The sequence below is a fragment of the Planococcus citri genome, chromosome 1, assembly GCF_950023065.1.
Source record: "Planococcus citri chromosome 1, ihPlaCitr1.1, whole genome shotgun sequence".
Taxonomy (NCBI): Eukaryota; Metazoa; Arthropoda; class Insecta; order Hemiptera; family Pseudococcidae; genus Planococcus; species Planococcus citri.
The window spans coordinates 50,877,993-50,892,448 of record NC_088677.1 but is presented as its reverse complement, the minus strand read 5'-3'; the positions used below and the strand labels follow the sequence as shown (position 1 = coordinate 50,892,448).

Here is a 14,456-nt window from a genome sequence, read left to right as displayed (position 1 = left end):
TGAAAAGTCTACAAAATATGATTTTTAATTTCAAAGAATTGCGATGAAAAAAATGAATGCGGAAAATGAATAGGTACTACGTACGTCAAAAAATAAACAAATTTTGTGATGATCATTATTTTCCTTACTTACTTACTCTTGAAAAAAGTTTTTGGAGCTCGAAAATTGTAAAAATAAAATTTTTATCAAAAAATTGTTGAGCTTCAAATACTTTTTCAATTTTAGAGTTGAAAAAAAAAATCAAATTCCTGTAAAAATTATGTGTCTAGAAAACCACAATTATTTGGCTTTCAAAATAGCGAAGGAGAGAGTGGGAGGGGGTACTGAAATGTAGTTTAGAAAGAAAATAAGCCAATATATTTTGAACTCAGTGCCTTCGAACTAATAATAATCGTCAAGCTACTCCATTTTTAAATTGATTTCAATTTTGATCGAAATTGAAGGCATTCATGTCATCCTTTTTGGCATTAGAATTCCATTTTGAAAATTAGTTTCTTGAAAGAAATTTGAAAGACAGCCTTTGTTATAATTTTGTTTTCAAATTTCTAAATGACGAACTTTGGCTCAGAAAGTTCACTTTTGAGCTTTTGAGAGTCTTATGCTGAATTCGAATTTTTTAAATCCAGTTTCGTTAGAACCCTACAAACATGGAGATTCAATTTTCAGATTATTTCGGGAATTTGTGACCGCCTATATTATGATTCAAAAAAATTAAATCAGGCAAACTCAAATATGAACACGTACTCGTACATCCATTTGAAATGGATTTTCTTCTGGTTAATACAATATGTATTGGATGTTAGATAGGTAAATAGATAGATGGATGGTTAAGTAGGTACATAGTAAGTATTTCGAGGTAAACGTTTGTATTGCTCGGTCGGATGGCCTAGTTCACAACGCATGTATCTTTTCTTATTGAAACATTTATTATTCATGTCAATGCTCTTAGCAAAAGGCGCATTGTGTGAATTTGGCACCTAGTTTTCGCCTTATACCTATACTTACACATACGAGTACATACTACATACATCTAGAGTAAAACTGTAATAGTTTTAAGAAGCCAACTCGAGTATATATAAGCGATTTTACCGCAATCGAGACGCGTATAAACGATTTGCGAAAGGAGATTCATATCTGTGTATATGTTCTGTATCGCGTTTGTTGATTCGTTCGCAATTTTCTATTTTACCCTTTCGTTCGAGAAGCGATTTCTCTTATACGATTCAAAATGGCTTTCGAACTAATGAAATTTTCCACCAGAAATCTCGTATTACGGTGAAGTTTCTTAATGTAACTGAAAAATACCATCTTAATGAAACATGGCAACCCGCCCTCGATCCGTCTCATTATAATTTCCAACCGAATTACAAATAAGTATGTATAAAGATAACAAAGAGGGAGCGTGTAAGAAGTCGACGATGGAGAAAAAATTGAATTATAAGAAAACATTTTGTTTTTATCGACTCGTATACTTACCGTGAACTATAGTATATAGAGTAAAAATGTTTCAAATCGAATCGAATCGCGATCTCGCTGTAAAGCTTGTCTAACCGCAGCAGATAATAAATTATCTTTTCATGTCCGAAAGTTTTCAGCTTTGTGATTATCCTCGCGCCTGTATCTTTCCTCTTTTGCCAGCAGTGTTGTTTCGTTTTCGCGAAAATGTCACGATCCGGAAGCAGCCGCGAGAACGGTTTTTCAGCAAAATTATCTCGATAGCGGATCTGTCGTTTGTTCGCGAGATGTACCCGGTTGGGCGACGAATTTAATGCGCGAGGATCTTCGTCGAATCGTCGTACTTGAGCGAGTTCAAAAACACGCTTAACACGTAATCCTATATTATTGCTAACGAGTAACTGATAGGTTAGAAGTGTTCTAAGCAGGTCTAAGTAACTATTTACTTGATAAGTATATCTCGGCATTATAATTTTTTAAATCCAATTTCAAACTTATTACTTACGATAATATTATGATAAAATCATTTCTTTTTTTTTCAAAATTATCAATAACATCACCGCACTTTTGTAATATTTTGTTCTTGCTAAAAAGGGTTATTACTGAGAATTTTTGTTGAATTTTAGCTCATGGTTTTATATTTTTTTAATTACAAGTTTTCAACCCGATTTTTTGCATGATCAAGAGTGGTAACACTGATTTCAGCATTGTACAGAAATCATCATTTGATTGCAGAACAATCAACGAACTGAAAAAAAGTTCAAATTTTCAATTTAATATGAGAACCTTCATTATAAAAATTTTAAATTTTTAATTGGTTTTCATTTTGGATTTTTCCAAATACCCCTCCTGCCATAAAAACAATCGCGAGAACCTCCGGTTTGCGTCATTCGGCATCGCTTGATGGCCATTACCGACATGCAAAATGATAGAAAAATCACTGTCCAATCATGCAAATTTTCGGTTGATCGTATTTAGAGTAGAAAAGTGTATTTTTCTGACCTAAATTTTCTCTCAAATAATGCGATAAGGCAGCTACAACTTTTTGAAACCCTTCTTCCTATGTCATATATTCTATCGTCACTTTTTGAGAGCCATTCTCAAAATGAGTGAAAAGGTGTTTTTTTTTTTTTTTTGGATTTGAACTTTTCAACTTGATAAATGTGCCAAATCTGAAAATGTGCAATTGGACTTCTGGAAATCCGTCATCTTCGTAATTTTCTCACCCTCATCGTGTTTTGAAGGCCACTTCGGCACTTAAACACGGGTTTAAAAAAATTAGGGTTCCTGAAATTGGATCTAAAAATGTGATTGTAACTAAAACGTGACAGGAAAAGATTTCGAAAATGTGATTATATTCGGACATTCAAAATAATGAACCGAATGGAACCCAGCAATATTAATCAGGGAATAAGAAAAAAAAAATGGTAAAAATTGCCTAGTCGGCCACCTTGGTTTCTACATTTTCAAGCAAGTAACCCCGCAGGAGAGCTTTGAAGCATTTTGAAAATTCGCCGGTAAAGAAAGAGTATTTCAATATACCTAATCAAATTCCCTATTCAGAATTAACCTCTTTTATAAATTACGCACAAATTTTTTAATGTATTTTTCTTTCTCTCTTTGTCAGTACATGAAAGAACACCCTCGAAAAAACTACCTCCTCGGAAGACATTCTAAATGGTTTTATTTCTCCGGCGGATAAGTTTATTCAAACAGCTTGCCAGCTCCAGCTGCGAGATGTTTCAGAGAAAAAAAATATATCATCCAGAGTACGAAACAAAGAATGAAAAAAAATTTTTACATTTCTTTCGAAACTCGTGTACACAATTCTGGCGTTGGTTGTACGTTTTATTGCTGCGAAACTCGTGCAACACATTTAAATCTTGCACGTGAACTTTTCCACAACGCTTATAGTACTTACACTTAGCCAAACATCCATCAATGTTTTTTCTCCGGATGGTCAAGAAAATTAAAAGGGGCGATGCAGAATCGCCTCAATTTCGTATGTACCTATAAGAGTATTTTCTTCTCTTTTAGTTTTTTTGCAGTATAAGCACATACCTACCTACCTATAGCAGGTATCTAATACGTGAGCAAAAGGAAACGAGAAGGTGGAGGGCAAACAGTCCGATGAAGTTTTGCTTTCATGCGAACTCGTTTTTAAACCTTATTTACTTTGGGAAAAAACATTATTTTTCCAGTGGTTAAACTTTGTTTGAAAAATACGAGCTAAAGCGTTTAATTTTATCGCCGAAGATCAATAACAACAACGAATAGCGCGGCCAACAGGATAAACATTATAAATGAGAAATACGATTTAATTATTTCGAAATAAAATTTCATCGTGTACATAGTACAGATCGCGTTTCAAGATACACTTAGTCTCCAGTATCGTTGCAGAGATGCTAGAGCTTTTGTGTTAAAAGATTCAAAACTTTTCGACGAGAGGTTAAAACGTCACGGTATTGTTAAAGAGGAAAAGAAAAAAACAAAAAAAAAAAAAAAAAAAGAAAAACAATTTCTCTATAGCGATAGTGTACAATATACAGTACACCGTTGGTCTGAAAACTTAACGACTTCTATTATGAGCGAGAGGGTGTTCCTCAATTACCCGCAGCCTCTCTGTCTTCACAATGTAACCTACATTAATTTGCTGACATACTTCCGAATTAAAACGTTACCACCGTCTTCTAGCTAGCTTCTGCTGCCTTCAAAGCGAGCTTTCTTTATCGCGAAACGGTGCGAACTTTTCATAATTAATATCAACCGGCAATTTCATCGCAGATTTTCTTGCCCTTGCTCCTCTCTACTACGCGGAAGCACTGCGCCTGTCATACTGACAAACATTAATTATCGTAAAACGATGTAAAAACATTGAGTACTGTGGCGCCTTCCATCGCTTTTATGGAGCCTACACGTACGCGACCGGTCATAAAAATTCCATTTATTCCTAGTATATGCCTTCGTATAGTCCATATAGTCCCTATACACAATACGTACATCCCATGTATTGTAATTTTTCTTCGCATCAGCACACTTATTTCTTTTGACGACGTATTAGGTAGGTACTTTGCTAGCAAAAAATTGGAAATTGGTTCGAGGAAAAAAAATTATGTACATATTACATATTTGATGGCTGATAGCATCATTACTGAAAACAGATGCTGAATTTTTATAGGGAGTAGAGAGTAGATTTTAAACTCAAGTTCTGACATTTTTGTTCTTTTGTTCAAGATTTTAGGTAATGCACAGAGTCAGAGAAGATATAGCAGGAAAATTGAAATCATGACTGCAGTTAAATTTTACATAAATATTGAAGAACCTTGAATTTGAAGACATTTTTATAAAAACGTTGAGAAAATTATTTTAAAATTTCAGCATGCAGAATCTAAATATTGAAAGTCTTACAGTGGTTTAAATTTTCCAAAATCGACCCAGTCCAAAAATTGCATAGATTGAATTGCTGTATGTTAATGTATGCCATTATTTTAAAATACAGTTGAATTTAAAAAAAAATACTTTTCAATTCATCATTAAAATCAGAAAAAAAAGCATTTCAAAAATAGACCTCAAACTATGGAAACGCAAAATGATCGCTTAATGAGTATACATGACTCGTTGAATACAAGTCTGGAAACACCATAATTGAGTATTTTTTTAAACCAGAAAAATGTTGATTTTTGAAGATCTAAAACTTTTTAAGGCATGCTTCCTGCCCCAAAACTTGAAAGATCGTCGAATTTTAATCTCATCTTTCCATTAGGGAAAGCAGAGACTCGAGTCATTTCATCTCCTAGGTATATGAAGGTGTATGGAATGAAATTGCAAACGAAAAATCTGTCTTAATCATCGATAAATACGCATTTTTGGATCCCTAAGCTTCTCGAATCGACATAAGCGTTTCAAAGTTTTTATGGGACATTTTCTACCTCATGTAAACTGAAAATCCAAAGTATGTTTTTTCCATCCATCAGCATAAGTTCTGTAATTTAATTATTCAGTTCCGGTGCAGAGGGCTAAAAATTTAATTGTTTTATGATTTTTATTTGTTTATTCCTTAATTTTGGATAATTCTTATAATTAGCAGCAAAAATAAGAAAAAATTACTTTTAGCCAAGACCAAAACGTTTTAAGTTTTGAAGTTTCACACAAATTTCAAATCTTTGGTGTTTTGTTTTTACCAATATACCTTACGTACCTAAAACACCAAAAGAACATTTTTTGAAGAAAATTTCTACAAAATTTTCAAGAATTTTTCAAAATTTTAAAATGAAAAATCTCTCTTTAAAATTGTAATGGATTCGTGGGAAGCCATTCGATTTGAAACCAAGCTAGATTGAAAAAAATATGTTTCAAAACACCCAGAACGAAAATTTTACATTGTCATTTTTGGATCTTTGATGAATTTTTAAAAATTGAAAAAATACATAAAACAACCATGCACATTCGGCTGTTCTGGAGAGTCCATAACTGGCCCGCATAACATTTTCAATTTTCCTTAAGAGATTCCAAATAGCTTTGAGAAGGGTCATATAAGTCAAGTTCTGTACCATATCACAAAACTTTGAGTGGTGCTTCGGCTTATTAGGGACCATTTTGACAATCTTGAGACGTTATTGCAAAACTTCAGGTCTTTCAGTAAAAATTAAATTTTTGACTCAACCGGTAGGTCACTCTAAATTCTTGAACAAATATGCAAAGTCGAATTTTCAAAAAACGACGTATTAAGGCAGCTTCTTCATTTAGAATGTCTCTCTTTGAGTTTATTCGTCACCCTGGTCCTCAAAAATGACAAATGACCACTGTTGGTCCTCTTCGAGTGATTTAGAATTCTTTTAGAGGACAGGAAGCTCGAAGCTCATTATTGGCTGTTTTCAAGTTGGAGGGTTAAAATATACGAGTAGTATAGTAAAGTACATAGATAATTATTTACAGTGGTTCGTTTCGTATTTTCCAAATTTACAAAAATTCGCCAGTGATCCAAAAATCAACTTCAATATCAATATTTATTATTTAGATATAATTTTGATAGTGATTGTGGAGGGGAGGAAGTGTGAAATCTTCACCTCGTCATTTTAAGGTTTAGGCGCAAAATTTATATTTTCCATATCATTTAAATTTCAAAAAAAAATTAAAATATTCACTTCTGGCGCAGAACTCTTCTACAGTGTTGGAAGACAGGTACAAGTACATTAGGACGAATCTTATCAATAATTCCTGCAGAACATCTACCAGAAATTACCAACGATCCAACAGCAAAAACTTGCTAATTTATACTCGAAAGCTCGTCTAGCTTACAGAGCTCAAAATATACTACAATTCACAAATACTTACGTACCTGTGCATAAAACTTTAGCTCTAGCTCATTCCAAAGACGGAGAAAAAATTTAAAAAATTACTCAGTAAAATACGAAAGCATTTCCCGCATTACCATTACGTTTTCGCACACCAGTTGGTTTATGCGTTACACGAATGATGTTTGCCTTTAGCTCCACGAAAATGTTAAGTAGGTATCTGTACAAGTAGGTAAGTACGTGTACTGATTCCACGACCACACACAATCGTACTAATATAAGGTAGGTATGCTCGTATCCGCAGCATACCTCACGTCTCACGTCACGTCACGTACGCAAGTATACCAGTAAAAGACCAAAAACACTCGGCAACATATAAATTATCGTCGGTTAAAATGGAAATTTCGAAACGTTTTACGCTAATAAATTGACTGGTACTAGTTTCATTATAGAATTAACTTATGTCATTCGATTGGAAACTGTTCAAATCTTCAGCACGTATATTACGTAGACGTAATACGTACGAAGAGAAGAATACGGAAATCCACTCGGCTCTGTGCAAATTTAACATTACATTTGGTAAAGACGCGCGGTTCAAAGTCGTATTTTACGAGCATTTCAATGTACTCCGCTCGACAACACATCTTTCAAATTAATGATTGTTCAGCTTTTCCGTACAAATAAGAGCCACGAAACTGCTATATACGTTTGGAATAATAGAAGGACACACCCTCTTATAATTTCGACTAAAAACAGAATTACGGGTTAAGGATTTTCCAAAGTGTTAGGATGAGTGAGTTGCAAAGAGGAAGGAAAAAAAAGGTCGATTATGTGTATATTATATGACCATATTCTCCTACCCGAACCCCAACATCCCGAATCTTTTCCTCAACCTAACCGAGACGCCCCTGTATAACGTGATTTTTGAAACCATGTAAAACGCTAGATACCTTTTTATGAGGGTTATTCCTATACTCGTATAGAGAATAGAGACGCTGCAGCTTAGTGTTTTGCAATTAGCATACAATTAAGAGCATATATGTTCTAATTCGAGCCAGCCTACTTGTAGACTTAATTAAAATTTTACCATTTCACTTTAGGTACGTGGCAAAAAGAAACTCGGCTGATTTTCACAGGCATTGTGTTTTTAATTAGACACACTCGTTTGGATTTTATTTCATCTAGAAACTTTGTTGCAAAGATTGAGATTTTTCAAGGGAATAGAATTTCTGAAAAATTTTCACCGTGTTATGTAATGATTTTGATAAAAAGTTGTATTAATTATAATACAATGGAGTAGTCTACGTTTCGATTAAAAAAATGAACCCCACGAAACACGTCAACAAATTCTAATGTCAGAATAAGGAAAACTCGCGTGCATGTATTACGACAAAAAAAAAACAACATTATTTTTATCTCATCGTAGATGGGAGTACCGCAAAAAAATAATTATAAAACGGTACCATACCTACTTTCATAATACGAGTACAAATACAATAATGAAAAAACAAAATTAATTTTACTTTTTAATAACAAACATTCGGTGTAGGTACCTACTTAATATAAATTATGTACCTATTACAAAAAATTTTTAAACTCATTTCGTTGCACTAGCCAACTTAATTGAGAGTATCAAAAGATCGCCCGTATCCTACTTTGGCGTTTTTAATAATAAATGCTTTATAATCCTCGAGAGCTACCCAAATATTCCTTACCTACCCCAATAAAATCTGAATTTGAGTCGATTTTCGTTCCACAAATTAAGAAACCCAAATGGTAGACCTATGCTTCGCATTGAGGCTCTCAAAGGAGTAATCGTAATCTCCGCAGGTTCCCATATTGTTGATAATATCGTTTTGAAACACCCTGTAAGAACCTATAGACTTTACGGAGAGAGTTACCTACATACCTACGTAAATCATAAAGGCTCGTAGCAGGTATAATGTACATACGTATACCGGAGAAATGAAGATTTATTCATACGTACTAAACAGTGGAATAATAAATTTTATTACTCAGAATAAACAAGACGTATATAAGTTACATTTACGTAATTTTTTCCCTGCGCATATTTCGCCTTAAATTTACTTTGCGGCATGCCTGGTACAATTAACGCGTTATTCCAACATAACCAACCATCTCGAAGCATCCGAGGAATATTTCGAAGGAGACAAGATCAAATTAAAATTTAAAATATAAGGTAAAATTTTTAAGTACCAGTTAATTCGAGAATAATTCGCGAGAATTAATGTAAATTTGCATTTTTTTACATTTTTATGAGCGCAGAACCTTTGTTCTTATGTAAAGGTGCAAAAATGCAAAAAAGAGAGTATAAAGCAGAAAATACGAACGAAGGTACATAACGTCTCGCGCTCTTTTTTCTTTCCTGTTACACAGCACCCTTTCGCTTATTTTCTTGTATCATCCTAAAACATGCCAAGTTTTCAACTAATTTGAATATTGAAAGTTTAAAATTTTTAATGCCTTTCATACGGATAACGATACGGAATTGCTTTCGAGCAAGAGCAGTAGGTATTTCTGTGACACGTTTTATTCTTTAAGAATGGGTGTAAGTTGAATAAGTAGGTACTTGATATTATGTAGGTATCTACAAATACACCTAAACATCATTTTGCATCGAACGTCTTTGTAATTCATGCAACGATCAAAGTTGCAAGATTGAAATTTGAGAGAAAAAGTTCCATGTTTGCTTTTGTTGTTGTCGTTAGTGGGGTTTAAAAGGAGCTCTCAATGATTTTCATGATTGGTTAGCTACCAAAAAAATCAGCCGCTCAATCAAAAAGCCGAGAGTTGACATTATAGTTTCAAAAAATAAAATGTAAAAAAAAACAAAAGAAAAACACGAAAGGCATTTTACTCCGAAAAGGGTCAATTTTGGACTTTTAAAATCGAAAAAGTAAGACGGACAGCTGAATTTCTTATTCTAAGAGTTGTAGCTGTCCAATTGGAGGGTTTGTAAAAATAATCGCGGTCCTCAAAAAATTCCAATTTTCTTCATTTGCATCAAAACCAAGCTTCGAAACTCGATTGTACTCGTTAACAGAACTGGTCACGTGGGTTTCTTCATACATTTATACAATGTTTGGGCTATGTTGGCTGAGGTTTTCAATAAGCTTTTCAGATCACCGTATCGAAGGCGTAAAAAAAATGATAAAAAACTTTTGCAAAAAGTTACTTTAAAAACTGTCCCAAAAGAGTGTCCGATCATCTTCTCTCCTCTTCAGTCCTCTCCTCCATTCGAAAAAAAAGATACCTATAGTTACCTATTTTATCCAATATTGAATGAGGACTTATACAAGACAAACTTTGACAATCATTCCAATGTACCTAACCAAATTACGATCGTTCTAAGGTCAAGGTAGGTGTCCACCAAGAATACCCAAACGACAACGAATGTAGTACCTGCTAATACTTAAGTACTTTTAATGCGCCTTGATGCTGTGCTGACATATCAAGTACCTACCCATCTAATGTAAAAGCATCAATTACCCAAAGGTTAATTTCGGACTAGAAAAATTGCATCGGCGCGGCGGTGACGATGACACCGACGAGAGATGAAACCCAGGTGAACAATTCGGTTCGAATATTTAAAACTGCTTAAAACATTCCACGAAACTTTGAAAATTTAATGTCTCGTTAAACTTTTACGCCAACTTCTATAATTACGCAAAACTCGAATAATATTTTTCAAATGCGGAATGCATTTTCGAGTAAAGTTTCGTACAAAAGTTTTAATTTTATGGTTTCTGTGGCCGACGTTGAAGCTTTTATTTTATATTTTTAATATAAAAAGCATTCTACTCCCGACGTTATCATCACCCATAAAGTGATGAACGTATTAAAGATTTTTTTCGCTAGTTTTCCTCTCGCTATACCGTTTAATTGTAGATTTTACGCCGTGTGCGAAAATTATCGCCGCCGAGATGTCAAAAAAAAAGTTCCCGACGAGCTACTGTAATTTATGAGCGATTTCGTTACATACTTAGGAATTTTTTCCCCTTCTGCAGTAGTATTTTTTTACTGACTGGATTAAAGCCGTGGCCGTATAGAAACGCATAAATTGAGTTACGTATTATTTTTACGATGTGTTTTATGTGTAATTAAACGATGGTACATACATGCGCGTTTGTTTTCACGTATGACCATATTTTTTTTGTGTGTAAAGAGCTATAACGTAGGGATATAAAATTACGCCATGTGTTTGGGAGAAACTTTCTAGAAGAGAGGGAGAGGAATGTAGAAATAGTGGAGGAATAATTGTAGCATACGAGACGAGAAACCGTTCATTTCAAATGATGAAGTGCCAGTCTGCCAGAGCCAGAAGAATTAGAAAACAGGTACCAAATACGTAGTAGGTTTATATCAAAAACTACCTAGCATGTAAACTTCAAAATCATCAACATGCAACGGTGGAAAAAATAATATTTAGTTCCATACTGGGTATCTGGGAGTAAGAGACCAAACTTAAAAAGTGATCAAAATTGAATTAAAAACGTGTCTGAATTTTCAACTCCGTCATTATCGCCATGCTTTGCTTTTCTGTTCAGGTTCACTCGGCGCCTGGCGCACAACCCGCCGATATGTTTTTTCTTTACTTAAATATGAAAAAATGCTCAATTCAAGAGATGCTTTATGGGATTAACTGTAAAATCTGAAACGAAGGGGTGAAGAATTTCACTTGACAGTAGTTTTTTTTAAATATACATATTTTTGTATTTCCTCATCTAATTTTCGTACATCGTTGGAAATGGATACTCGCGTAAGTGTACATACGTATGAAACTTCGTAAATGTAGAATTTAGGAGCACATGGAAAAATGAAAAATTGTTTTATTCCTACCACGATGAGCTGCCTGCAGCTTGGCAAACATCAAGACGCTGATTTATGTTTTATTATAGGATTGTACTGTACTTATAAAATAGTTGCGATTACTCACCGGTGACAAGCTCCGAATGATGGAACTGGCATACGGCATCCGCTTCAATCCAAGAAATACGATCCCGGAAATGTAAATAAAACACCGGCGAATTGGAATTCGGCAAATACCATTTACCAGTGATGTTGAACTGAAATGCAAAATTAATTTCGTAATTAATTCTATGAGACGTCAAAAACATACCCGCGTCGAAGTTTCTAACTTTATGACGTCTCGTGTCGCGTAAAAATACGCACGCGAACGTGTGTCGATTAAATTAAACGTATTTTATAATTATTTTGTTTCGACATACTCGTATATGCAATCGGTTGCTCGAGTTTTGGTGGAAATTCCACTTACCTAGCTTATTAGTCTAGACGTTTGAAATGTGATACCTAATAATTAGCCTGTAGGTTGAAAACACAGTATTAAAATGATGTTTGCAAACATGTCTCAATAACACTAACCTTCGGAGGCCTCGAAACTAATTCAAAAGACGAATTTTCAAAAATTTCATAATAAGCTGGTTCAAATATAGAAAATTTGATCAGTCTAAAATTTAGATCGGTTCAGAACTACCTTCGCAAATTAAAGAATGGTCATTTTGCAAAAGTTCACTTTCATTTTTTTATGTACCTACAAATGTGGGTACAGGTATACCCATTAGATATAAATTTTACATTTCAATCTCACAAATTCAAGTTCACCAAAGGATTGGTTGAAATTCTATATTCCATTTCATCTGCGCCTGCTGTCTACTCGTTTCATTTCAAATTTCACTTAATCCTGCTAGCACGTTCGCTGTAGCTTCGTTAAATATTAAAATTTAACGATTCATTTACAAAATCTGATACAGGTGTACGGCTCGACTTGGCTCGGCGCGTTTACGTTTAACGCTTTATACCATGTATCTCGACGTAACACGGCTTAAACGCGAAATATACTATATTACAGTCATTGTAATTAGTACTTGGCTTAATGAACTCGCTGTTTGTAATTCGGATAAAGGCCTCGAGAGTTGCTAATGTTATGCGGCGGTATGGGTTCGTGTTCGGTGTTGGTGTTTCGGAATTCGCCGACGTTCAAGTGCTAACGAGTAATTTCACGTTTCTTTGCCAATCTATCCGTGATAAGGTGTTGAAGTCTCGCTACCTACTCAACTTCATTACCGCGTTTACCTAATTGTGTCTAGTGCATTTTCTTGAAAGCTCTCTTATTCCTTTTTTACTTTTGGGTAGCAATGGAAGTTTCTTTTCCAAGAAAATTAAGATAATGCGTACACACGTGAAGTGGGTGTATCAGAAGTTGATTAAATTCCAAGCAGGTATACCTTGAGGTAGGTAATCAGTTGAAATATAGCCTAATTTTGCGGTTTCATTTCCTCCAGGTTGGTTTTTATATAGGTGGACAAGTTGACCACACAATGCGGAAGACAAGAAAAAGTTTGGAAATTATCATCGAATATCTTAATCACGTTTTCAAGCTGTAAAATACTCGTATTTAGCCCGTGGTGTAAATTAAAGGTACCTACACCTACTACCTTACCATACCTGCCTATCTACAGGGTGGACAGAAATATCGGGTACCCCTAAAAAAGTTTTCTGCTAAATACTTCGGTTGGTCACAGTGAATGATAATAATGGTAGCACATGATTGGTTGTTAGACTGGAGAGATAACATTTCACCAATCATATGCATCTATTTCACGTTGCCAACCTATATTTTCAATGAAAAACTTTCTTAGGGGTACCCGATATTTCTGTCCACCCTGTACTTAGTACCTATCTACCTACCTACAGGGTACCCAGAAATATCGAGTACCCCTAAAAAAGTTTTTCATTAAAAATATAGGTTGGCAACGTGAAATAGATATGTACATACCTATGATTGGTGGAATGTTATCTCTCCAGTCCAACAACCAATCATGTGCTATCATTATTATCATTCACTGTGACCAACCAAAGTACCTATTTAGTAGACAACTTTTTTACGGGCACTCGATATTTCTGGGCATCCTGTACATACATCAACACTAAGTTAGAAGTTTCTTATGTTTAATTTCTAGGTGCCTAGGTACATATTGGCGATTCTTAGAAAACGAGCAGTAATTCTCGGTAAATCACAGATAATTATTTTTGGTAAATTACTGATAATTGATAGTAAATAAATAACTGGTAATTTTTGGTGAATTACGGGTAGTTTTTGGTAAATTACGGGTAATTTTTGGAAATTACAAGTAATTTTTGGTAAATTACAGGTAATTTTTGGTAAATTACAGGTAATTTTTGGTAAATTACAGGTAATTTTTGGTAAATTACAGGTAATTTTTGGTAAATTACAGGTAATTTTTGGTAAATTACAGGTAATTTTTGGTAAATTACAGGTAATTTTTGGTAAATTACAGGTAATTTTTGGTAAATTACAGGTAATTTTTGGTAAATTACAGGTAATTTTTGGTAAATTACAGGTAATTTTTGGTAAATTACTGATAATTTTTGGTAAATTACTGACAGTTTTTGGTAAATTGTTGGACATTTTTGGTAAATTACTGGAGACTTTATGTAATTTAGGTAGGTACTTTACTGCTGACTGCGCGTAAATTGCTTACTGGTAACTTCCCGGTAAACACGCCGAACACGAATCGCCGGCGGAAATCGCGGTCGCGAAAATCGCGTTCGATTCGCCGGCGAATAGAAGGCAGAAATCGCAGTGAAAAAAATGAAAAAACTCGTTGCGAAAATCGTAGGCGTATCGCCGGCGGATTCAGCAGT

General features: G+C 34.4%; 1 protein-coding gene across 4 annotated transcripts in view; it reads right to left on the bottom strand.

Annotated features, from left to right (window-relative positions):
• LOC135832537 (mucin-5AC-like) overlaps positions 1 to 14,456 on the bottom strand; it is an 81,006-nt gene that overhangs the window by 13,232 nt on the left and 53,318 nt on the right. For all 4 annotated transcript variants that reach the window (XM_065345840.1, XM_065345841.1, XM_065345842.1 and 1 more), the window contains exon 2: positions 11,707 to 11,836. In XM_065345840.1, the coding sequence (XP_065201912.1) occupies positions 11,707 to 11,836 (130 nt within the window). The remainder of the gene's footprint in view (positions 1 to 11,706; positions 11,837 to 14,456) is intronic.